This window comes from Danio rerio, chromosome 8 (assembly GCF_049306965.1).
Source record: "Danio rerio strain Tuebingen ecotype United States chromosome 8, GRCz12tu, whole genome shotgun sequence".
Taxonomy (NCBI): domain Eukaryota; kingdom Metazoa; phylum Chordata; class Actinopteri; order Cypriniformes; family Danionidae; genus Danio; species Danio rerio.
The window spans coordinates 19,655,001-19,682,743 of NC_133183.1; the positions used below are offsets into that span (position 1 = coordinate 19,655,001).

Below are 27,743 nucleotides of genomic sequence, written 5' to 3' on the forward strand. Positions count from 1 at the left end.
CACAAGGCTGAGGAAGGTTACAGAAAAATTTCTACTGCTCTGAAAGTTCCAATGAGCACAGTAGCCGTAAGTGGATGATGTTTGGAGCCACCAGGACTCTTCTTAGAGCTGGCTGGTCATCTAAACTGAGTGATTAGAGGAGAGTCATTGAGGTGATCAACAACCTGATGGTCACTCAGTCTGAGCTCCAGCGTTCTTCTGTGGAGAAATGGGGAACCTTACAGAAGGACAACCATCTGTGTTGCAATCCACCAATCAGGCCTGTATGGTAGAGTGGCCAAGCAGAAGCCCCTCCTCGCCTGGAATTTGCCAAAAGGCATCTGAAGGACTCACAGACCATAAGAGACTAAATGCTCTAGTCGGATGAGACTAAAATTAAACTCATTGGAGTGAATGCCAGCTGTTACATTTGGAGAAAACCAGGCACCGTTCATTACCATCCCTACAGTGAAGCATGGTTGTTGCAACATCATGCTGTAGAGATGTTTTTCAGCAGCAGGAACTGAAAGACTATAGTAAGGAAAGAGGGAAAGATGAATGCAGCAGTGTACAGAGACGTCCTGAATGAAAACCTGCTTCAGAGTGCACTTGACCTCAGACTGGTGTGACGGTTCATCTTCCAGCAGGACAATGACCCAAAGCACACCGCTAACATATCAATAAAGTGGCTTCACAACTCGGTGAATGTTTTTGAGTGGCCCAGCCAGAACCCAGATCTAAATCCTATTAAACATCTTTGGAGAGATCTGATAATGGCTGTACACCGTCGCTTCCCTTCCAACCTGATAGAGCTTGAGAGGTATTGCAAAGAGGAATTGGTAAAAATTCCCAAAGACAGGTGTGCCAAGCTTGTGGCATCATATTCAAAAAGACTTGAGGCTGTAATTACTGCCAAGGGTACATCAACAAAGTATGAGCAAAAGCTGTGAGCACTTATGTACATGTGATTTTTCAGGTTTTTTATTTTTAATAAATGTAATCTTTTTTTCATATTGTCATTATGGGGAATTGTGTGTCGAATTTTAAGGAAATAAATTAATTTAATCCATTTTGGAACAAGGCTGTAACATAAAAAAAATGTGGAACAAGTGAAGCGATATGAATATTTTCCGGATGCACTGTATATGTCCATACGTTTTTTTTAAAAAACACAATCTTAAAAACTTTCAAGGATTTAAGATGCTGATGACCGTTAAATGCATCATTACAGTCTTTTGAAAATTGTACATTCTTTCATAGGCCTCAAAATTGCTAGTGGTACACTGTAAAAAGCGTTTGGTTGGTTTATTTTAAAAAGCAAGCTGACCTCACCTAAAAACATAACTTGAAACTGTAAAAGGTCCCGTGAAGTGCTTTGAAATGTGCACTTTTTATTCGATGTTTGATGTAATCTTAACTGAAAAATGAATAAAGGTTGGGATTTAAAGTAGTCCCACCCCTTAAAAAAACAGCTAATAGCGTTGTTGGAATATTGAATCAGTTCCATGCGTGTTCAATAAAAAAGGTCAGGAGAAGTTTTTCCATCAATGACAGAAATCGTAACAATTTATTGGATACAAATGAATAATTCGATTCACAGAACTGTGTTATCCTCAATGCAATGCAAAAGTTACATTTAGGAGGTGCGCAACAACTTTCATTTCCTGACTTCAACTTATATAGGCAGCTGGTATTTACAGGTGGAGTTTAAAGGAATTCGTCACTTGTCAATCATTCTACCGGTCTTCCATTGGCCACAGACATAAGTCCTTTTTTTCTACGAATGTTCTGCATAAAAATAAAAGCATAAGACTTTTCTCAACAGCACATATTCTGTTCAGTTTTAACACCTTTCTGCTGAAGGGACGTTTCTGCAGTGCTCAATTTAATTTTGGACCAGCATTTATCTACATCTGCAAAAATGCTTCATTAATATGCATGACATATGAGACTCCAGAAAAACTTCAGTTAATATATGACCTTTAAATGACCAATACAAATAATTGTTTAATGAAAAGAAAAAGAGACAAAAAATAATAAATATATATTCCTTTTTCCCAACAGCATTTAACTTTTAATCACAGCTTTGCCAGTGAAAGTGAATGAGATCAAGCCAATAATATCAAATGAAAAGCAAATGAGAAGCGTCTTCAAGGGGGAGGAGCATGTCAGATACTAGAAAGCGTTTGATTGGTCAAGATTTGATGAGAAACTGAGGAAAAATGTTGATCCATTTGGGCAGAAGTAACAAACTGCAAGTTTAGAATGTTTATATCAGTTTTATATTCTCTAAATAAGAATTTTGTCATTGTTTTGGAGCACACTAATAGATATCCTTGAAATGAACAGACTGAAACTAACATCTAAAAAATCTGTAGAATTATGCATATAATTCATTTAATTTAAGGGAATGGGTTTACTCACTTTTTTTACATCAACGAATTACTTTTTACAGTATATAGTGAAGCAAGTTTCACGGTTTTCTGAAAAGCAACCGTTGTCTGAAAAGCTGCATTCACAAAATTTTCCAGCTAGAAAGTGTGCTTTGACTCAAAATGTAAAGGAAAATTACAAAAAGGTAATGGACATTTCAGACAACAACACTTACGTAGTCTGTGAGGTTTCAACAATATACAATTGTTAGTAAGCACCCCAAAGTGTGCCAAGAAAATATCCTCCACACCACTACCAAAGCCCTTTTAAGGCAAGTCATTTCACATGCTCGGCCATTCCGTTTGAATGAGGAAACATTAAAATTCTCCAAAGTTGCTTGCCAGGCATACAACTGCATTTCATATTAGGAAACAACAATAAATTTAAACAACAACTGTGTCTTTAGTTTCATTTCTAAACATCCAAATCACAAAATCTGCAGAAACTCACGACTTTGGAGTAGTCCTTTGGAGTATCAGTCTATAGCGGTCAATGATTGGCTCCTGTACTAGAAGGCGGGCTTTATTCATCCAATAGCGATCTATGATTGGCTCCTGTATTAGTAGTCGGTGCTTTATTAACCAATATTGACAGTTACACTTTTTTTCCCATTCAAAAAGATAATAGTGACATGTCTTGTGTATCCTATAGTCTATAGTGCCACTACACCACCACTAACTGCCGCTAATGCATGCTTTTATGTTGTTTACACCAAATTCTGACCGCACACTACAAATGCCACAACCTTTTCCCCCCAATCTTCCAGTCCACTTTTGCTCATTGGGTATTTCTCTGTAAGCATTTCTCTGTAAATCCTAGAAATAGTTGTGTGAGAAAATCCCAGTGGAAACCACCAAATCATGTTCGAAGTAAATTAAATTGCCTTTCTTCCCTTATTCTGATGTTTGGTTACTTTGAAGCAGATTGCCTTGACCACGCCCACATGCCTAAATGAATTGTTACTTCACCTTGATTGGCTGATTAGATATATATGTATTTTATCTTTTCATTTTTTCCATCCCCATGTCAGCCTACATCTATGGGGTATTTTTAAAGGATTTTTTATGTAATGATAGTAATTTTCCCCTGCATTCCATCATGGATGGCTCATCCCTCATCCCTTCGAAGGGTTTACCCCCATATAATGAGAGCCTCGATGGGATGAAGGCGCTCCTGCTCCATCATCATCCCGGGCCCTTAAAAAGAATCTATTAGAATCCAAGACATGTCCATTAGTTGTAGCCTTCGAAATGCTTCATTCACATGTGCCTTTCAAGTGACCAGTTTTGAGCACATCGTTGGTTTGGAGCGGCCCTCCAGTATGCTGCACATGATTGTTCTCATTGTGATGGCTCACATGTTCTCGAGTGGCCATCAGTAGCAAATGTTTGTAATACAGAAAAAATGTCTTTGCAGAGGTTGTGGGGAGCTGGGCCGTGCATAGCAAATAAGAATGGTGGTGCTCAAGCCAGGTCAAAAATATAGAAGGAGCTCTCTTATTATTGATTTCAGTGGTGGGCATAACTTGTGTTTGTACTCAATATATTTTTCATGAGAAATTGCAGTGTTTCTTGCACTATTTTTCAGAAGTGAGGTTGTATTACACTTTTAAAAATATCAATAAATTAGAAGTCATCCGTATTTTGTGATTCATGTTTTTATTTTTCCCAGTTTATTTATGTTTAGGAACTGCATTATGGGGCCTTGATCTTTCTTCCAACAACTTTTAACCTTGAAAAGTTAAAAAAGTGACTTTTTTATTAGAATTTATTAGTTAAAGTGATATATTGTCTGGGTTGGTGTTGTACATTACAGTACAAAAACATTGTAATAACCTGCCAGTACATTTTCTGTCATATTACAAACTTATTTCATTCATTTTCCTTCACTTTAGTCTATTATTTAACAGCGGAATGAACCGCCAACTATCGCAGCATATGTTTTACAAAGCGAATGCCCTTCCAGCTGCAACTCGTTACTAGGAAACACCCATACCCTCAAACACACACTCATATACTACGGCCAATTTAGTTAATCTAATTCACCTGCCAACTGGCCCAGCCGGGACTCGAACCAGCGACCTTCTTGTTTGAGGCGCCAGTGCTAACCACTGAGCCACCATGCCACCCCAAGACTTATTTCTTTATATGTTATTTCTTATACATTATATTATTTCAAAATATTATAATATCAATAAAAGTCACTTAGTTAAAATGTAGAGTTGAATTTTCAACACCAAAAGTCGACAGAGGAGAGATCAACATACTATAATGCAAATTGACAACCCTAAATAAATGAAAAAACTACCCAACAGCCACACAACATCATAAGATGTTAATATTTGGTTAGATTTAGGACATATGTCAGCATAGCACAATGTTACTTTGACATCTATTAACGACACCAAATGATTTGGTTGGTTTTAGGTTGTGTTGGAAATTGACCAAAAACCAACGTCGAGCCAACATCTAAAACCAACGTCATATTAGTTAAATACGGACATTTATTCGTCAGGTATGGCTACCAAAATCAGAAGTCTGATTAACATCATAGTGGTAATTTCCAAACAACATCAAGCCATAACATCGGTAGACGCTGATATTTGGTTCATTTTAGGTAGGAAGAAACGTGATTTAAGTGACTTTGAATCTGATCTGAGTATTTTCAGAAAATCTGATCTACTGGGATTTTCACGCACAACCATCTCTAGTGTTCACAGAGAATTGTCCGAAAAAGAGAAAAAATCCAGTGACCCAGTGTTAGAGGTCAGAGGAGAAGGGCCAGACCTACAAAACCGGTAAGGTGTACTTATTAAAGTGGCCGGTGAGTGTATATACTGCAGATTAACAAAACATTGTGATGTTAGATTTTTTCAATATTGTGCTGCCCTAATTTTCACAAAAAAATTCAAAAATAAAATCTAAATAATTTGCCATAGGGGTAAGCAAAATAAACCTGTTTTTAGACGTTGGACATTGATGTTGGTCTGACGTTGGGTTCTGACATTAACCCGATTATCATTTTCAAACAAAATGCAACATTCCCCGACGTTGGGGTACAACATTAATCTGGCAACATGGTGACATCCTGTGCCTGCTGGGTAAATACAAATGCTGTAATACATTTTTTTTCATAGTGTACAATACATACAGTGTAGACTGTTATCTGATTCACAAACAAGCATTTTTTTATGAATTGTTATTTAATTTAATAGTTCAAAAGGCTTGCAAATTCACATGTTACTGTTTAAAATTTAAATAAATAAATAAAATAAAACCTGCTGATGAATTCTTCACCGAAACCATCTAATGAACACTAAACAATGTCTAACATTATGTCAGTGCATCAAAACTTAGCACAAATCAATATAAAACAAAATGAGATGTCATAAAACAATATAAGCAAATAAACCGCGTATTGAGACTGTTTGTCTAAGTATCTAACTGATTTTGAGGAAAGATCAGAGCTGCTAACAGCATGACAATATTAGCATAAAGCTCTATGTACAGCTTAATTTAGAAGATAAACATCTTTTGACATGTGCAAAAACTGAATCAGACAAAGTTAATGAGCCTTCTGATAAAAGTGTCCTTTGCAAAATGCGCAGTTTGCAAATGCTCCTCTTTAGACGCCATTAAGAGAAGAAATGTGCAACATGTGCTTGACACTCATCAAGCTGCAAAGATTATTGAGGCTGTATGTATAATTGAAACTACACATGGAGAACAATATGGCCTAGATACCCAAGTAGTAATTGCTGGAAACAGAGATGTGATATAATTATACAGTAACCCAGTTTTCTGAGCGAATGTGGATCACCGGGTACACTGTGAAAATTAAATCACTAATATATATCAGGAATACTATGTTCTTGACATGTTTAACTTATTTGTGAAATATTTATATATTCAGAAAGTATAAAGATGTTTTTTTTACAGTGTCAAATCGCTAGAAAGTACATCATCATAAACATTCATTCACATTGTGTTTGATTTAAAATGTTCAAATGAAAACATCCCCAAAGTTTGAACCTCATGAGTTTGTGTTGTTGTTGTTGTTTATGACAGGGGGTGGTCCCCAGTCAGGCTGATAGAAGTGTATGTTGAACATGCGTGCCCATTTGGCAAAGACACGTTTCTCAGTGATGAAGCGATGATGGCTGCCGTGCCGGCCCTGCTCATGGGTGACATACATGGTGCATTCATCCGTGCCCGAAGGCTCGTAGTAGTGGTATGGCACTGAAGGCTTGGTGTGGGGAGACCTGGGAAGCACATTTGACGAATTGAAATTGTAAAATTTAATAGATGCATATTTAAAACAACGATGATCCAACAGCAATATCACTCCAAAAAGGATTTTCTTACTTTATGGTTTTGTCTTGGCACTAGTCCAAATATCTAAAACAAATTTAATCAAGAAGCATTGTCTAGATAGGTCTAGTAAAAATTGCCTTGCTGTCAGAAAAAAGAGCAGTCAAGATTAAGCAAGATTTTCTCTAGGGCTGCACAATATTGTTTCATCATCGATATCGCAATATGATCATTCGCAACAGTGACATCACAGGAAGTGTAATGTTGAGTCTGTATTATAATGTATCATTTGCATGTGTTTTTGAAGCCTGTAACTGTATGAGGAATTTAAAAGCATTCAGGCATAAGAAATTGTACCATTAGTAAGGTTATATTTATTTTTATTTATCAATTGCTGAACCTGAATACTGTTAGACTCAGAAAACGATAAACCCTATTTATTTCAATTGTGTCTTGTTATTTATTGTATTCATCTATGCTTTTACTTTATTTGTTTTTATGCAGATTCACACACCAACAGAACCATCCCAATCTCAACAATTATAAATTCATTCCAAATAGATATTCAAGCCATCTGGTGAAATTGGATTCATATTGCAATATACTCAACTGCCACTTTATTAGGTACAACTGCTTGTTAACGCAAATTTCTAATAAGCCATCACATGGCAGCAACTCAATGCATTTAGGCATGTAGACATGGTCAAGACTGATCTGCAGCAGTTCAAGCTGAGCATCAGAATGGGGAAGAAAGGGGATTTAAGTAACTTTGAACGTGGCATGGTTGTTGGTGCCAGACGGGCTGGTCTGAGTATTTCAGAAACTGCTGATCTACTGGGATTTTCAAGCACAACCATTTCTAGGGTTTACAGAAAATGATCTGAAAAAGAGAAAATATCCAGTGAGCCGCAGTTCTGTGCCTTGTTTATGCCAGAGGTCACATGAGAAAGGCCAGACCTACCAACCTGGTACTAGTAAGGTGTACCTAAAGTGGCTGGTTATTGTATATATCAGACTTAAAAAATAAATAAATAAATAAATTAAAAAATTTGCAATTTAAAATTTTTTCAATTTTATACTGCTCTAATTTTCACAAAAAAAATAAAAAATAAAATAAAATCATAATAATCTCCCAGTAGGGTAAGCAAAACAAACCTGTTTTAGGCTACTTTGTTTAACCCACAGACAGATTTTTGTATTTGCTTTAAGGAGAATCTCCCTTATTTTTTCTGAAACAAATCAATATTTTTTACTTGTCTTGAAAATGCTTCTAGATTTTAGAGTTGTTTAGATATTTTGTACCAGAAACAATAAAAAAACTCTCACTAAGAAACTGTTTTTGCAGTGATGAAGGCATAAGAGAAAGTCTCACTTGCAGAACTCTGGAGGAACCATGCCATAGACGTTGATTCTGTCACACATCTCTATAGCGATTGCCATGGTGAACCAGCCCGTGCTGAGCCATGAATTGGACCTTTTTCTGAGCAAAACAGAAAAGAATAAGGACGTTTATGAGCAATTCCAAGCAAATGTCAAACTCGCCATGAAGAAAATAAAGTTTTCACCACAGTTGCAAAACCCTTTTTTAAGTTGTATGTGCAGGCTTGTATTTTACAGTACTGTAAAACTCAAAAACAACATAATTTGATTTACCAAAGTCACACAAGAGCCAATTACACATCTGTTACATCCATAATGGAGAGATGTCACAGTGTTTTACTCATAAATGCAAAAATGTCAAATAAAATAAAAAATCTTCGTTCTAGAGAGCCAACTTTTATCCTTGTTGACAAGTTTTTTTTTTAGTCATGCATTTGCTTGAAGTATGTTGTATGTGCACATGCTTTTTTGTCACATCTAGAATGCATGTTTATTTCCCTCATTTAAACTATAAAACACATATACAGAATTGATATATTTTCTGATCCCATAAATCTTTGGCTAGTCGTTTTGGAACAATATAAACAGATGTTGCAATATACTGTAACATATACATTCTCTGTGAATTTATGTTTCAAGTTTTCACTGCAAATGTCACATCCATAACCCTAGAATTGCTCTTATGCAGCTGTGATGATCTATGAACTATATATAATCATGATGATGAAAATGTTTCCACGGAGACGGCATGCATTACAAAAGGCTAGTTTAAATATATGAATAAAAAAAAATAAAAAAAAACATGCTGATCTCTATGGATTTAAATCGTTTGCTGAAAAACATAGTTGAAGCTACATAATTGATTTGACTTACAGTACAGCTCTAGTGAAAATTAAGAGATCACTTTTAAGTCATTGTCAGTTCTCTAGATTTGCCATTAATATATCTATTAGGAGTAAAATTTACACTTAAAGGGTTCAGATGCAAAAAGTTCCTCCTGATTTTTTTCTAAAATGAGCATTTTTCTTTGCTTTCATATGTTTATGCTCAGTTATTGAACTTTAAAGGCAATGCAAATTGCCATGGACGGATGGATGGACAGATAGACAGACAGACAGACAGACAGGTAGGTGTGAACCTACACTGGTCAAAGGGTTTGGTTTGGTTCAATTTGATATCTCGTTCCATCACGGTGCATTCCGACAATGCTTTCCAAAGACAATTTTATATTTTACTTCACAGAACAATAATTCTTGTATTAAAATGTATAATTTATTAATATATTTCTACATTATTTGTAATACAATTTTGTCCTTTAATATAAGCAGTCAGATATATGAACTGCAACTTTAATTTTATCTGCTCAAAGAAAACACTATTTTTAAATGTATCAATTAAAACTCAAGGACATGCACAGAACAACATGAGCATTTATAGCAAATAAACAAATGTAAATATTATCCTGCCTGCTTTTTAAGCGTTATGGAGCAAGTTCTTTAATGCTCTTATGATTGGTCACATGCTCAACAGAAAAGGCTGCGATTGGCTCTAACCCTCTTGCACTGTTCACCGATAAATGACAGATGATTGGTGATAGAAATGGTGGAGAAAACTTGAAATGGTCTGAATCCACAAGTATCGCTGTAACAATCAAGATGAGAGGAAATGTTACCTCATGACAGCAGGTCAAAGCGAAAGAGAAGCAGAAATGGAGTTTACAGCTTACATTTTCTTAATAGTAGTGAAATAGTGGCTTCTGCTGTAACTTAAGTGTTAGAGAAAGACTGTCCAGCAAACACACAAGCAGTGAATTGTGCACAGTTTCTGCATTTTTTAAATAGTTGGAGCATTTTAATTACTCACGATTGTCTCCTTTACCATAGTAAACTAACGCAATATAGTGCATATGAGATCAATTATGGCAGTACCTAATAACGGGTCAGGATCTTTTACTGAACCAATACCAAATTGTTTGTATCTGCATTGCAGGGACCCACAGAAACAATAAATTTTGACACCCCAGACAGACAGACAGACAGACAGACAGACAGACAGACAGACAGACAGACAGACAGACAGACAGACAGACAGACAGACAGACAGACAGACAGACAGACAGACAGACAGATAGATAGATAGATAGATAGATAGATAGATAGATAGATAGATAGATAATTGAACAATAAGTAAAACACAGTTTATGCTGTCTCCTTTGAAACATTTTCGCTAGCAGGTTTACCATGTCTTCGTTTGATTGCACGGCTCACATGGCTCATAGTTGGAGGATGGATTAAGATGAGAGTGAAATAAAGAGATAAAAGATGCACAGACAGACATAAAAAAAAAATCCATTTAAGAACATGTGAGCATTTTGCCTGGAGCAGTTTGTGTCTGATTGGGTGCATCCCAGCTGGCATCTGTCTCCAGCTGGCACTGATCCCGTACTAACCCTTAATCTGCACTGATGCCAAGCATGTGCCCCGTGGGCCAGCGATGCCAACCCTCCAGCAGGCTCTGGTGGTCGGCATATTAGTTAACAAACCCTCTTGCATTGCTTCTGTGGAGAACACTTATACCTCTCTTTAAAGTTTCAAAGGTCATGTGTGTAATCTTTTCAAATCTCTTGCCTCACATCCCTTTTTTGCGTTAACTATTTGTGGTCATAAAGAATGCGAATTGCAGACAGTTTGACTGACCAGTGAAATAAAAAACAACTGCAAACTATAGCTTTAAGTGCAATTCTTTTTGTTAGTTTTTTTGTGATTTCACATTCAATTCATCTTTATTTCTATACCGTTTCTCCAACAATGTAGATTGTGTCAAAGCAGCATTATAGTATTGTATTTGTATTTTATAAAATTAACATATAAAATTGTATTTCTACGTATAAAATTGTATTATAGTATTTATAATATTGTATTAGTAGCCTACTGCAAAAAATCTAGGGAGAAATGTTATTTCATTACTTATTTATTCGCATAACCTTTATCAAACTGTACATACTTTAATCAAAAAATTCATTTATTTATTCATTTATAAAAGTCAAATTTCAAATATATGTCAAATGTTTACCTTTCTCTATCTTATTTGGTTTTACAAATAAAATAGAAATAAGTTAAAAAAGGTAAAATCACCTATTATCTTTTATTAAATTGTGTATATACTCAAGAATTTATTTAATCATTTATTTATTATGTGTTTTTTCATTCATGCATTCATTACATTCATCCATATATTGAATGTCAATTATATATAGAATTTTATAATCAAGTTTTACAAACAACTATACAAAAATAGGTCATAAATTAAATTATATAAATGATGTGCCTTCCAGCAAGTGATAAATAATAAAAAGACATAATCAAATTAAATGATTGGTTTCATTCATTCATTGTAGAAGATTCAGTATTTTGCTGTGATGTAATTCTACATAATCAAGATCAATAATCACATGAATTTAATCATTTAGTAATGTAAAGATATCACCCATTCATTATACAACCCCAAATCAGAAAGTTAGAACAGTATGGAAACCGCAAATAAAAAAAGAGAGCAGTGATGTCCAAATTTACTTTGACTTATATTATTTCATGCTTTGTCTGGCCAACTTCATTTTATTCGTAAGTAAACATCCTTTCCTGCCATTCAGACCTGCAATACATTACAATACACGCCACAGTCACGAGTTTGAGCATGAAAAATTCTGTCATACGGCACTGCGCAAAGAGGCGGGATTAAACAAGATGATCAGACATTTTAAAAGGAAACGATTGGTCCATATTTTAAATTTCTGTACAGACAGGTCATGTTTTGATCTTTCATTGGTCTCACACAGTTACATGATGTGATTTTGTGCATGAGCGCAAATTTGTCCCACAAGCTTCCATTTCCAGTCTGTCGCATTCACAAGCATATGAATAAAAGTCTATGGGGGGAAAAGTGCAGCTTGATCACCACGATTTCTACACCAAGGCTTTAGGGGTGTTAATCAGGCAATTGGTTAAATAATGATGTGATTTGAAACAGGTGATGTCAACAGGTGATTGTAATTATGATTTGGTACAAAAGCAGCATCCAAGAAAGGTCTATTCCTTAAGGCAGTGGTGCTCAACCCTGTTCCTGGAGATCAACCTTCCTGCAAAGTTCAGCTCCAACCCTGGTCAAACACACCTGAACCAATTAATTAGGACCTGAACAGCATTTGATAATTACAGGCAGGTGTGTTTGATATGGCTTGCAACTGAAATCTGCAGGAAGTTCGATCTCCAGGAACAGGGTTGGTCACGCCTGCCTTCATAAATAAAGATAGACTGAGAATCGCCAGTTTGCCAACAAATATGTGAACAAATTATTTCCCTCAAAGAACAATAGGAAGACATTTGGATGTTTCACCTTCGCCAGTGCATAATATAAGGAAAAGATTCAAGAAATCTGTAGGAATTTTAGCATATAAAAGACAAGGGCGCAAGCCTAAGCTGAACAACCGGAATCTTCGATCTCTCAGGCGGCACTGCATCAAGTATCGTCATTCAAAAGATCATCCAGAGTGTTTCCAGCAACAAGTCCAAAGCAGGGTCTGTGATGGTATGGGGTTGTCTCAGTACCCTTGGCAAAGGTAACTTGCACTTCTGTGACGCACCATTATTGCTGAAAAGTAAACAGGGATTTTGGAGCACAATATGCTGCCTTCTTTTCCAGGGACGGCCATGCATATTTCAACAGGACATTGTAAAACCGGACTCTGCACACATTACAAAGTCCTGGCTATGGAGAAAGAGGATACAGGTACTTGACTGGCCTGTCAGCAATAAAAAATGTGAGGCACATTTTGAAGTGCAAAATGTGATTTTTTTTAAAATTTTTATGTATTTTACTTCCATACTGTCCCAACTCTTTCTGATTTGGGGTTGTAGTAGAGCCAATATTAGTGCTTCTAGTCTCAAAATCAATTTCTTGAGGGCCGCAGCTCTGCAGCTCATACAACTAATCAAGGTGTTCAAGACTCTTTTGAACAAGTTGATCATTTGGATCAGCTGTGTTTGATTAGAGTTGGAGTAAAACTGCAGAGCTGCGGCCCTCCAGAGTTTGAGACCCATACTCTCTTCAGTATTACTAACTCTAGTTTTAAGTAGGGGTGCCGCTAACGGGGGGTGGTTAAGTTAGGAGGATTCTAAGGTTCCACGCACTTTTGGAGCCCCCAGAGATACTATCAGAGGGCCCAACCTCATCCTACTACCAGTTCTTCTCTTTCATCATTATAAATGAATGGTAAACTAAGGGTAAATAAATGAACACAAAGAAAGTTAAAAGTTTGATCATTCTCACCTATCCTTTCCAGTCTCCTTCTTGAAGAGTTCATCAAACTGCAGCATCTTCGGCCGTGAGATGATGTACACCTGAAGTTTGGGCATCAACTGTTTCATCAGACGCAGGTTGTTGTAGACAAGGCCTTTACCGTCTCTCCGCATGTAGTTTCCAGGCCCCCAGAAGATAAAGAAAGTGTCCTGGCTGGAGTTGAGGAGCTCGTAGCGGTTTCGCAGCACACGCTGCATGCTGGAATGAGCAATCACACGGAGATTTGTATGCTGGCCCACATCCTTCTGGTATCTTCTTGTTGGGGCATCATTCATACGAATGACACACTCTGTTTCGTCGATCTCTGCACCTCGACCACTTCCTGTCATGTGACCAGAGCTCGTCACCAAGGCACAACTTCTGCAGTGCGTCTTGAGAGGCTGAGGATGGAGACAATGGTGAGAACAGGGAGTTTTATGTACATAGTAGACTTTGTGTTCAATCACCTTTAAAAAAAAAATAGAAACCATGGATTTTAATGTATTTTTACCCTCAGAATCATTACATTTTACCTTTAAACATTTGTGACTTATTGTATTCTACAAACTCATAATAGCAAGACATAAACTCAGAATTGCAGCTTGAAAAACGCCACTACAGAATGGCAAGATATGTAGTTACACTTTCACTTAAAATACAACTTTCGTTATTAACAAACCATAACTATGATGTTTGCTTCAATAAAGTCATCATTTACTGCTACTTATAAATAGTTATTAAATACTCCAGCAGGCACAGAACATCAAAAGACATAATATTAGGTTAGATTTCAGTTGACGTCAGGTGACCAAAATTCAATGCCAACATTTAAGGACGTTATTTTGACGTCCAATAACAATGTCAAATGACGCTGACATTTGGTTTAATTTAGATTGTGTTGGAAAGTGACCAGAATCCAATGTCGAGTCTTAAATTAACATCTTACTGACATCAAAAACTGACATTTATTTGTCAGGTATGGCAACCAATTCCAACGTCTGAGAGACGTCATAGTGGTAACGTCCACACAACGTAAAGCTGTAACATCATTAGACATTGATATTTGGTTGATTTTAGGTTGTACATTGGACATTGTCGGCAAGATGTTGGGTTCTGACATTAATCACATTTTCATTTCCAAACAAAATGCAACATCTCCACAATGTTAAGGTACAATGTCAATCTGATGCATGTTAATGTCCTGTGTCTCCTCGGCTTGTAGTAGTTAGGTGTAGGCATTGGGTAGGATAAGAGATGAAGAATATTACCAATAATAACTACTAATTAATAAGTACTAATAACCAGCCAATATCTTAAAAGACAGGATCTGCAGAGTTTTTTTTGCTATTTCTGCCCGGAATTTTGTTTTGTAAGAAATAAAATAAAAATCCGCAGAATTTTGCAGGTTGCACCATGTTTCAGTTTTTGTGCTTATACTGGAACCCTTGGTAAATATGAGTAAAATAACACTTTCTTTATGGTTTAACCTAAGGAAATTTGGCATACATTTTGCATGTAAAATCAGATGTTTAAATATTTAAAAAAAAAAAAAAAAAAAACGGTTGAGAACAGTTAATTACCACTAATAGTTTGCTATTTTAGTGCATATGGGTGACCATGACCTCCTGTATAACAAGGGAATAAATATGAGGTAACACAGAGCCAAACTCACTCAAGCTGCATCTGAAATCGCATACTACTCAAACAGTAGGTACTACAACTAAATTTAAATTCACTACATGACTGTTAGAGAAGTATGCTCCATGTACACTGCTCAAAAATATAAAAAATACACTTGTACAGTAACTCAATATAAACATCACGATGTAACTCAATCAATCACACTTTTGTGAAATCAATCTGCCCACTTAGGAAGCAACACTGACTACGTGTATATGGACACCAATAAATTAATTTTAACGCGATTAAAACAATACTCTGATTAAGAGTTAACCATGTAAACAGTGATTTTTGATTAACTTAATCAGATTAAGGTCATAATCGAACAAAAGAGAAATCGAATTAAGATATGTGGGGTATGCCGATTTTAGTTGCATTATTGAAGTGCAGTACAGACATGTAAACACCTTAATCAAACTATTACCATCACGTAGCGTTTTGCGACAAGATAGTCCAGACACACAAGGCTGTTTGACACTCTCTGCACCAACCCAGTCAGCGCAGACCACAGACACCTGCATAGTTAAATGCGGAAGGTTTTTTTTTTCTACCATTCAGCATGCGGTATGAACTTTCATTAATACAACACTTCCAGCAGTTTATTATTGCATCCAATATCTTGTTTGTCATGGAGGGCGTGCAGGAAATGTTCGTGAATGAAAGTGAAAGTGCCAAACTGCAGTTAAAGTCCACAAATTAAAAATTAAACACTCAAAATAACATAGTCACTGATTGACAATCAATTTCACATGCTGTTGTGCAAATAGAATAGAGAACAGGTGGAAATCATAGGCAATTAGCAAGACACCTCTATAAAGGAGGGATTCTGCAGGTGATGCCCACAGACAACTTCTCAGTTCCTATGCTTTCTGACTGATGTTTTTGGTCACTTTTGAATGCTGGTGGTGCGTTCACTAGTGGTAGGATGAGCATTTTGTACAAAATCAGCAAATTAATCTCCTTAACTTTTATTTAAGGTTTACAATTCAAAGCCAATTGGTGCCACCTGTTTGGTAAGCAAAACTACAGCAGGTTACCTCACTAAAAGGTGTAGAAAATATTACTGCACGAATTGTATTGTACATAAATAATCCAAACATTTGCATATAACTCAATAATATTACAGAAATATAAGAATTGAATAAATATATATTTTACACACATTTACATAAGTAAACGATGGGCTCATGATAAACCACTACTGTAGTTAATAGTGAGAATTGTTAATTAAACTAAAGTGTTACTCCTATAAACTTAGCATTGTGAGATTTTGAATTGTAAGAAATAAAATCTAAATGGCAAAATTTTTTTATCTCACTTTTTATAAGATTTTAATCTATTTTTTTTTCTTTCAGGCCGTTAAACCACCCAGATATTTTTGATGCTACCCCCTCACAAAAAATTTATTTTAATTCAGAAAATGAAAACATGTCAATTAAGAGATGTACTATAAATATTACATATTTTTTTAAAATCTACAATTATGCAAGCAAAAGACGAAAGGATAAACCTATGCATGCAGAGTGAATAATTTAGATGCATGTGAATGAGATCACTGTGAAAATGAATGCATGGAGACACACTGAAAGGGCAAAACAGATCAAAGTGCCCAGTCCACAAAGACTCCTTTTACCTTTACTGTCACCATTATTGAGTCCCTCCAGTATAATCAACACTACACGACGCTGAACCAACCCACAAGAAAGGCTTTGAGGGAAAGCTTTCTGAACACTCATTTTAGAGGAATTTTTGCAAAAAAAACTGTTGCAAAAAATTTGTAAAGACTGCATTGTTTTTAGTAGGAAGACCACAGGATCACAAGAATTAAAAGCAACAAACTAACCTGATACTAATATACTGAGAATGGATAATGAAGCAGAAGAAACACAGAGCTTTTATAGACAGACCAAAGCAATCAATCAAAGCCAAACAAAGGTACAGACACTAATCAATGAAGGAATCACGACAGAAACGGACGCAAATTATGTCAATCAACCAACACAAACAAAACCCACCACAACACCAAAACGCCACTATAGATAACTGCTGACAGCAAAACTTTTCTTTTTCTCAATGTTATGAAGTTCTATTAGTGGCAACAATCCTTTGTCTTTCCCATAGATAAACATACTTACACATATTGATGAATCATTCCAGCATGACTTTTTCATGCAGGTAAAATGTATTTTTCATCTTTGAAAACTTTTCAGAATATGTTGTTTTCAAACCAGTTTGTTAGAAATAAAGCGGTAGGTTTTAAAAATGTTTTTATTTATTATTTTTGAGTAATCATTTAAAGTTCACATAAAACTCAAAATACATTTCAGTTGCACTTTTATTTTACAATATTTGTGCCTATATTGAAACCCTTGGTAAGTAAAAAACACTGTAAAACATTCTTTATAGTTTAACATATGGAAATTTGGCATACATTTTGCATGTAAAATTGGATGTTTAAATATTAAATTAAAAAACCTCTCATTAAGAACAGATTCCCACTAATAATTTAAAATTTGTACAATACTAAAAATACACATTGTTCAACCATGTCCTCCTGTTGTCACAGAGGAATAAATATGAGGTGGCACACCAAATTAAACATCTGCATCTGAAATTGCATGCTACTCACCTAGGTACTACAATTGAAATTGAATTTACTTCACTACAACTGAATACTCTATATACTATGAATGTGACTGGTATGAATGGAATTCAGACGTACATCCGCCATTTCTCATTATTACATTACCTATCAACATCAAAGGTGCTGCTTTACTCCCGTTCATGGCATCATGAGATAGCGCAGCGTCCATTGGATGCACACTACAGAATCTCGCTGGAAGTATTAGGTCATACAGGTACTTTTCGCTTATTGTTTTTTTAAACACTATGAAATTAGACATACTGTTCTCGGCTCACATAATAGTTTTCACATACTATATATAGTAGGGAAGTACACAATTCCAGATGTAGCATCAGACATTTTTCACAAAAGCAAAGCAAAAACTGCAATTTGTGGCAATTTTAGTGCTTCACAAAATGGGAAGTGGTAAGAGAGTAATGAGAAAATAAGAAAGAAGCAAGAACACTGAAATTGCCCATTTTTACCACAATCAGAGCAATAATTAAGTAACAAATTTCTGCCAGAGGAAAGTCTTCTGAAACAGGAAGATGTTGTGTGTCTGACGATGTGTTTGGTCCCAGTGCACTGTTAGGAGAATGGTTGGAGAGCCCAAAAATTCTATAACAATCAGAGCTGGAAAGTTGCAGAATAGTTCTATTGTCACGCAAAACCCCGCAAAAAAATATTTGGGCTATAAACACCAGAGGTCAGTTTTACACACACAGAAGGCAACATTTTGAAAACTACCCATGTTAAAAAAACTGGTTGCCTGTTTTTCTATTCAGAGTGCCAAGACATCTCATTAAGATACATGGCATCGTTGACTATTATCAACAAGTATTAAATGAAAACCTGTATTCTCTCAAATTCCAACTGTGAAATGAACTAAAGAGCAAAATCCACAAGCATGGACTTGAAAGATGAAGGATTTGTTGATATTCTGTATTAAGGAAAATGACAGGAATAGGAAATACAATAAAAAGAGCATATAACATGGCGACATTTAAATGTCTCACTCATGAGAAGTTTCTGATTTGAGATAAGTTTGGTTATTTGAATAATATCAAGCAATGACTCATTTATAAAACTGTGAGATGTAAAAACAAACATGCTGAATGCATTATGTAGGTTAAAGTGAAACTAAATCTGCATATATACAACGTTTTCCCTGGTAGAAGTCCTTTTGGCAATATATATTTTATAGTTGCGCTACAATAACAAATTTACACACAACCTAAAGACAAAGACACATGCGGGGCCGGTATATTGGCACAGTACGGTGGTCCCGACAGACCTGCCACTGCGTCAGATAATGCATTTATAACACATGTGAAGCCATAAAGCCTCAGACAGCCCTGTCCCTATGCAGGTATCTCTGCTTCTTAGCTATAGAGACTCCATTCGATTTCTTCTGCTGTGATAAACAGGGTCATTTCCATGGAGATCACAGCCAAGGCGAGAGCACACAAATCACGCCCAGTAAATAAATATCCACACTTATTATTCTCTCATTAACATCCTCATTCTTAAGCTCACTCCACCGGGACAGATGATCATAATTACGCTGATAATGATCTCCCTCTCTCTGTCTGAGAAGCTTTCTGTGGGGCAAAAAATAAATTCAGGCCATTATGCATTCTGGATAAACATATACTGCCTGTGTAAAGTTTCTGATTGATAGAATAAGTAGGAAAACTTAGTATGTTTGTACTATTTCATTAGCTAGCATTCCCAATTAATGGCTGATATTGAATTGAATATTAATTTAATTAATATAAAAAAATGCATAGAAGTAATAATTTAGGTGTAAATTAAAGGTGCTGTATGTAAGTTTTTGACTCTTCTAAAGCATATAAATACCATGATATGTTTACAGATATTTAAGAAAAATGCTAAGTAAACATTCTTGTTTATCTAAAAAACTATGCTAATGTCAGATATTCTGCTTTGAAAATGTGCGTTATATGCCGGAAAGGCTGTCTTTCTTTTGGTTCTTTTAACCCACCCACTGCCACTTTAGCCAATTATATTTCAGCTCCCTGGGTTGCCTTCATGAAAAACCCCGTATTTGATTCATTTAGTCAGAAATGCTCTCAAAGCATGTGCCCGCGACCGAAAATGCAACCTGCAGTGGACAGTAGCAGCCCCAAAATGAGACGCAGATTCAGAGTTCCACATGAGGTTGTCATTAATTAGCAAATAGTATAAATATTACAAAACATAAACATTAGTACTAACAACATACTATGTGACAAAATTTGCAGTGATAAGCAATTTGGCTGTTTGCACCAGACGAAACATGACAGAAATTTAAATACAGCATTTCAGCAGCACAGAATCGTGCACTTACTGCACTCCTACGAAATGGTAAGGTTAATAATCTACTTTATACACATTAAACATCTTTAACATTATTAATGTACATGCTGAATCACTGATATGTGTTGACTTGCACTGAGTCACAGTTCTAAAATACAATTTCAAATCGTGCATTTTATTTTCAAGATCTGAGGTGAAAATATCTGCTGCTGCTTTCAGTAGTATGGCAGTAAATGTCATGTAAAATGGCATTCAAACTCACAACGTTAGCATTTAACACTGAATAAAGCACATGAGGTGTACCTGAGGTGATATTGTCAGTTTTCTGTTTAGCTGAAATAGAAGTTATTTCTAAAGTAGACATTTCAGGTGTTGGTTAGGACAAAAACTCCTTTTAGTATGAAAAAAAAAAATTCTTCTATCGCATGCCATTGCTTTTTGTTAGAAAACGGTTCTAATCAGCCTTTAGGCTTAATAGTCAAGCACGCTCACGTTAATCTGGCAACCTGTGCTTGCATGGACTCATCAGAGAATGACACGAGTAAAAAATGTGTTGATACAGGTGTGCAATACCTAAATCAACCACTGGGTGTCAAACTTACATACTGCACCTTTAAGGAATAGTTGTATGTAGTTGAATGCATCAAGTGAATATATATGTTCAAAATTTCTTAATTGTACATTCAACATCCACCAGTATTTTACTTACATTTTAAATTATTTGTATTAGGGCTGAACAATATATTGTTTGAGCATGGATATCGCAATGCGTGTATCTGCAATAGTCACATCGCAGAATTAGATTATTTAATAAAGATTCAAAGATAAAGATATTATTATTATTGCATAAAATTGTTTATACAATGTAGACCATGTTATTTTACAATTTATTGCTCAATTTCTATATTCGAATACTGTTAAACTCAGAAAACCATAAAGCACTGTTTATGTAACTTTTATTTTTGCTCTGTTTTTTATATAATTTATAATATTTTATGCAGATGCACTGTATAGAAACATACTTTTTGATCTAGTCTTTTTACAGTCGATCTAAAGGAATAAAATCTTTCCAAATAGAGCTAATTAAGTCATCTGATAAAAATTCTATTTATATTGCAATATATATACCGCAGCAAAACAAAGTATCTCAACATCAGACTTTTCCAATATCGTGCAGCCCTAATTTGTATTATTTTCTACATTATTTTTAACACCGACTAATATTTTATTTAAAAAAAACAAACCGGTATCTCTATAATTCTAAATACTTATTATTATTATTTTTATTTACCTTTTCTTATTATTTAAAATAACTTTATAGCAAAAGTAGGTCAACGCTAGATCACCACATCAGTCAAAATTAGCTCAGATCATCTGCATATTTTTTTCCATCTACTCGACATGAATTTCAGAAATCATTTCCTTCCACTGAACATTAGAAAATAGACACGGATGTTTTTGATGAAGACTTGTAGGCCATGTTCATTCAGTGAACTTCCACACTGGCTGTTCATTTGCGCTAATATGAGCAAATCTTCTGCTTCTGAAATTACTTCCACAGAGTATCCATTAAAAATCTGGCTCTGAGTCTTGGCACTCTTATTAGCTTGGATAAGTGTGCTCTTTGGACTAATGAGAACTGGTAGACTGAGAGCCGTGTCTCGCAGTGAAAAATGTGATAGGGATGCCTACATGACTGCTCACGACATTTCAAGTTAAACTGCAGACTTATCTTACTTTGTTTAGATTCTTTATATTTTTAAAAATATTTTTAATCACATTAAAAAGATAGTTCACCCAGAAGCTCTCTTACAATTTAATCATTGTCATGTCTTTTTTAAAATTTAATTGATTTTCTTTCTATTGTTGATTTATGTATATATATATATATATATATATATATATATATATATATATATATATATATATATATATATATATATATATATATATATATATATATATATATATGAGCAATTCCAGCGTTATGGATGTGACATTTGCAGTAAAAACTCAACACATAAATTGACAGAGAAAGTATATGTTAACATTATATTAAAAATTTTAATTATATTTTCAAGAGCAACTAGCCACAGAGTTATGGGAGCAGAAAAATATCAATCTGTAAACGTGTTTTGTACTTTAAATGAGGAAAATAAGCATGCGTTATGGATGTGACAAAAAAAGTCTGCGAGTTTACAGTATACAACATACTTTGTAGAAATTATGTGAATTAAACTGCACAACCCAAAAGAAATAATGCTAATCAAAAGGATTAGAGTCGGCTCTCTATAAAACAAAATTGCTTGGTTTTATTTTACTTAATATTTTCACATTTCTGAGGAAAAAGTGTCATTATGGATGTGACATCTCTCTGTTATGGATGTGACGCATGTGAAATTACCATTTGTGTGACTTTGGTAAATCAAATAGAATAGTTTGAAAACATTGACAGATGCATTTTTGAGTATTTTTAAAGTACTGTAAAATACTTGGTTACACAAAAAACCCAGAAATGGTTTCCATATTTTGGTAAAAACGAAAATCTTTTTCATGGCAAGGTTGACATTTGCACGGAATTGCTCATATATATATATATATATATATATATATATATATATATATATATATATATATATATATATATATATATATATATATATATATGACAGTAACTGTTGGCCATGAATGTCATACATAGTTTTGTACAATATGTAGGTTTGTTTCTGACACAAAGCTCATGTGCGGCTATAGAAGACCAATTTAATAGAACAAATTTTAAGTGATTAATTTAAAAAAAAAAAAAAAATACTAGTCCCCTTGTTTCCTGAGTACATGAGTGTACATAATTAAATTATTCTGCAAAAGGACAGAAACTTCTATTATTACTAGTAAAATTTCCTTTCCTTCCTCTTTTTTTCCCCTCAGCTTAGTCCGTTATTTCTTAGGTGTCGCCACAGTGGAATGAACCACCTAGTAAAATATTTGTTATTACTGTTGTTTTTAGTATTATTTCAGAATGTCTATATTGCTCTTTAGAGTAAATCTTTAGAATTTAAAATGTTGAAATAATGTTCAAAGATGGATATTATTATTTGAGTTTTAGTAGACTGTCTGCTCAATATCTGTTGATACTGCTACTTCAACAGACATTTAACTGATTACAAGAAACTTAGCAAATACATGTCAACTTACACTAACCTTAACTCCAACCTAACAGTCTACTTATAATCTAATGAGAATTAGTTGGCATGTAGATGCAATGTAACTTATATTCAACAAACGGACCATCAAAATAAAGTGTGACCATTATTTGTACTGTATGCAGTAGTACAATAATTTATTATTAAATATTATTATCACTGTTGTATTATTGTTATCGTATTATTTATATATAATGCTCTTTCATGATCAATGAAATATGAGTTTCTGTCGTGACACAAAGCTAAAGTATGGCTTCAGACATCTAAGAATATGTTGCTTCTTTGGTGTTTCTCTGTTTGTTTTGATAGTTCTTGGTCCCCACTTTGACTGTATATAGGAGAGAAGCATGAACATTCATCAACAATGCCCTTTTATCTTCCACATAAGAAAGAAAGCCACATGGGTGGCAAGTAAATGATGCAGAGCTTTTATTTTTGTGTCAACTATACCTTTTTAATGACTTGAAAGGATAGTTAACCCAAATATTTAAATTCTGTCATCATTTACTCACTTTTTACTTGTTCCAAACCAGTTTAAGTTTTCTTTTTAGTCTTCTGGAAAACAAGAGGTGACATATAAGGAGAATGTTAGAAACCTGTAACCACGGACTTCCACAGGAGATACAAAACAAATAAATAGTAAAACATTAATAAACGGTAAAACAAATACTTTGGAAGTCAGTAGTTACAGGTTTACAACATTTGTTCAATATTTCTCCGTTTGTGTAATAAAACAGATAAAACCCAGAGTTGAATAAGGGTGAATAAATGAAGAGAGAATATATATATATAATACATATAATACACATTGTATAAATATTATTCTTTCATTCATTTTCTTTTCGGCTTAGTCCCTTTAGTAATCAGGGGGCGCCACATGGGAACGAATTGTTAACTTATCCAGCACATGTTTTACGTAGCGGATGCCCTTCCAGTCACAGCACAACATTGGGAAACCGCATGTCTTTGGACTGTGGAGGAAACCGAAGCACCCAGAGGACACCCACATGAACATAGGGAGAACATGCAAACTCCACACAGAAATGCCAACTGACCCAGCCAGGGCTCAAACCAGCGACCTTCTTGCTGTGAGGCGATTTAATATTATACTGTTAATACTGTTATAATATTAATAAATTAATATTTATATAAATATTATATAAATACTTATAAATATTTAAACACAATGAGTACACATCCATTATGTAAATACAAACTCTTATTTTGGATGCGATTAATCGCACTACTTAAAATATATTATCCATGTATGCGCACACACTCATGAACACACACACATAATTTCATTTTTCATGAAACGTGCTCATTACACAAATCCTATGCATGGAAAGTAAACAATGCTTCTACAGAGGAGGATAGTGTTAAACCCAAATCCATGGTCACGTTATAAAAGCACAAGTGAGGGAGGGAAATAAAAGAGAGCGAAAGAGAGAACCGAGACGCAGATTTACATCCCTGATAGTTCTGCTGATTACAATGCCTCAAGATGAGGCCAAGCCTTGACAACACCTGCTTGCAGCTTTCCAGCGTATCTGATCAGAAGTGAAGGAATTACAGCATCACGGATGGTGGAATTTAAAAAGCTTTAAAGCCCTGTGCCCAATTTATCACAAAAAACATAAGAGACAGAACACTGAAAACAGATGACAGAAGGAAAGACAAGTTGCCAAGTCTTTTGTAAGCATTATAGTGCACTGCATATTGTAAAATGCCAGTGCCAAAAGGATATTATTTGATGACTAAGGAAAATGCAGCGGCAATTTATTTTTAAATCAATAAAAATCATAAATTGTTGTTACTCTTGATATTTAAGTTCTTAGGAAAAATTCATTCAAATATCGTGACCTAAATCCAAACACAATGAATAGACTTATATATTAGTAAGCAAAATGCAGTGCTTAGAACAATGGAGGTTTTGTGCAAAGGTGAAGTGTAGAAGATCAGAGTCTGGTCTGAGAGATGAGATTGTGAAGTTTAAAGGTCAGCATTTACTGTGATTTCCAGATGAGTCATTTTGGAGCTCTTATCCATAAAGGAAGATACAGTTATTAAAAATTACAGACAGAGGCAACTGTAGTTATCGGTGCATGTGACTTTCAAAGGGAAAAATAAAACTAATGAGAGGAATTTGTAGAAAATTAAAGGGAAGATTCATCTGAAAATTAAACTTTTATGTAATTTGCTAACCCTCTGGCCCATCCAAGATATAGATTACCTCTTGTTTAGTAGATTACAGAGGCTTTTAGCTGAATTCATGATACTGGTGGTTCATAAATACAAGTCAACAACAACAACAACTACTAACAAACTAAACTACTTTTGAAGTTTAAAAAAATATTATTTGTACAAATAATGTATCTTCTAGAAATAGACTGAGCTCTTGTAAAGCAATACAATCATTCTGTGCAAGAAACTGAACTTTTTTTTCCCTCAACATTATAACCTTTAATCCACAGCCTTGTCAAACAGTCTGAAGTGCCGGTATCTATTAACTTGAATTTTATAAATCATCAAAGACCACAGTTTCAGCTAAAAATCTTGTTTAATGTTCTGCTAAAAAAGAAAAAAGTCACCTACATCTTGTATTACTGTGGATGACTAAATTATATTTGTCTATTCCTTTAATGCATTTAAGAAGCTTCAAAGGAACGTTTTCTACATTTTAAGCACCATATTAATCATTTAAGCACTACATTGCATTTTATAGACCTAATAAGCGTCAGTTACCTTATGATCAATGATGCTGATGTAACCTTCTAAGCTGAATGTCTGTCGGCTTGCAGCATCTATCTGATGTCCATCTGAATGCAGCTGATCCCCTGGTGTGTCTGCAGAAGTGCTGTTGTAGACAAACAATAAGCTTGTAAGCACAGTCACAACACCAATCAGTATGATCCCATGACGCTGAAACAAAAGAAACAGGAAACATTTATTACCTTTAACAATGAATAAAAAATAATAAAAAAAACTAAACAATAAAAAAATATACAACTGCTTTTATTCTAGCTGAAATAAAAAAAAAATAAACGGGGGCTAATAATTCTAACATCAACTGTATATATACATACAAAATATTTAGACACAATGAGTACACATACATTATGTAAATACAAACTCTTATTTTGGATGCGAATAATTGTGATTTAATCATATGACAGCACTACCTAAAATATATTATCACAAATTCTATGCATGGAAAGTAAACCATGTTTTAACTAAAATGACATCTTATGACAGCTAATGTTGGGTTTTGTTAAGGGCTCAAAACAACTAAGCACACTTGAAAAGTGTCCCAATGCATTAATAAATAATAAACAACCAAACAACAACCAAATTGTTAAAAAAAAAAAAAAATATATATATATATATATATATATATATATATATATATATATATATATATATATATATATATATATATATATATATATATACACAAAAGTACTGGGGAAAAAAGAGAAAAACATTTGACACGTACAGTTTTACAATGAAATTAATTAAGTTAATGGACTGAATATTTTAAAAGCACACAAGCAAATAAATATTTTACATCCCGTTTCTAAATTTATTTTTTAATAATGATTTAAATAATTGTACATTATTTTTTAACCTTATTTAGCTTTTATAATATATGATATACTTCATTTTATTATAAGTTATTTTCATATCAATACAGAACTGCTTGTGGGAAAGGCTACAATTTCATTACATTGACGTTACAATAAACTTATACTTACTCATCACTTCAAAATTCTGAATTCTGTAATGGAGTTACATAACAAAAAAAAAAAAATCTGACCAAAAGTATGACAGAAATTCGTTCATTTGCTATATTAATCACGCAGCCATCTGCAGTAAATAGGTTTGCCTGCAATCTGGCGCACAGAAACCGCTGTTAGGGTCATATGTATACAGTTTGCCACTGACACGTCTGTCAGTAGAAAAGTGTTTAAAACTGTTAAGGCAGAAAGATTCGCTAAGCCTAAAGCAGATGTCAAGTCCCTCACTAATTAACGTTACCATTTTACAGTAGCAACAATAACAACAGACGGTGTGGCGCGAAACTGTCGTTACGTACCACGGCAAATGTTTTTGAAGGCAAGTAACGTTAAAGTTATACAGTGCATAATATCAGAGTTTGCAGTAGCCTACCGTTCGCGTCTTCATATTGTGAAGTGTTTTATTTCGGGTCTTTTCGTGCAGTCAAATTGTTCAGCCTCACAGACAGCAGCTTTATAAACGCACAGTGTATTTCCTCCATCAGCTCTTCTTCTGCTCGCTCTGTCATCTTCACACCGAACTGAAGCTCGGCTCAACTGAACTCAGCTCTACTCTTATACACTAGTAGACTCTGCCTCTGCGCACGCGCGGTATTAAAGAGTGCCGAGTCGACCACTAAAACGGTTTACTAATTGTTTGAAAATATTTGTCATAATTCCAACATAATCAAAACATTTTAAATAA

At 34.6% G+C, this 27,743-nt stretch overlaps 1 protein-coding gene across 2 annotated transcripts; it reads right to left on the bottom strand.

Annotated features, from left to right (window-relative positions):
• Nucleotides 1-4,897: 4,897 nt before the first annotated feature.
• Nucleotides 4,898-27,588, bottom strand: st6galnac5b (ST6 (alpha-N-acetyl-neuraminyl-2,3-beta-galactosyl-1,3)-N-acetylgalactosaminide alpha-2,6-sialyltransferase 5b). 2 transcript variants are annotated; one of them, XM_073909300.1, is made up of 5 exons: nt 27,432-27,588; nt 26,007-26,118; nt 13,428-13,837; nt 8,095-8,202; nt 4,898-6,673 (listed from the first exon to the last, which is right to left on the bottom strand). In XM_073909300.1, exons 3-5 carry the CDS (start codon nt 13,784-13,786, stop codon nt 6,445-6,447), a joined length of 696 nt encoding a protein of 231 aa, XP_073765401.1. In that variant the 5' UTR covers nt 13,787-13,837; nt 26,007-26,118; nt 27,432-27,588; the 3' UTR covers nt 4,898-6,444. The 2 variants fall into 2 exon arrangements, with proteins under 2 accessions (XP_073765401.1, NP_001006663.2); NM_001006662.2 differs by having other exon boundaries at nt 5,575-6,673; nt 26,007-26,183.
• Nucleotides 27,589-27,743: the final 155 nt, after the last annotated feature.

What these genes read in the sequence shown, in the direction of transcription:
- st6galnac5b (NM_001006662.2), bottom strand. An exon ending in TCAGCATCATTGATCATAAG is followed by an intron (nt 13,838 to 26,006) that starts GTAACTGACGCT and finishes CTCCATCCTCAG; the next exon opens with CCTCTCAAGACGCACTGCAG. An exon ending in GTTCCTCCAGAGTTCTGCAA is followed by an intron (nt 6,674 to 8,094) that starts GTGAGACTTTCT and finishes TGTGCTTCCCAG; the next exon opens with GTCTCCCCACACCAAGCCTT.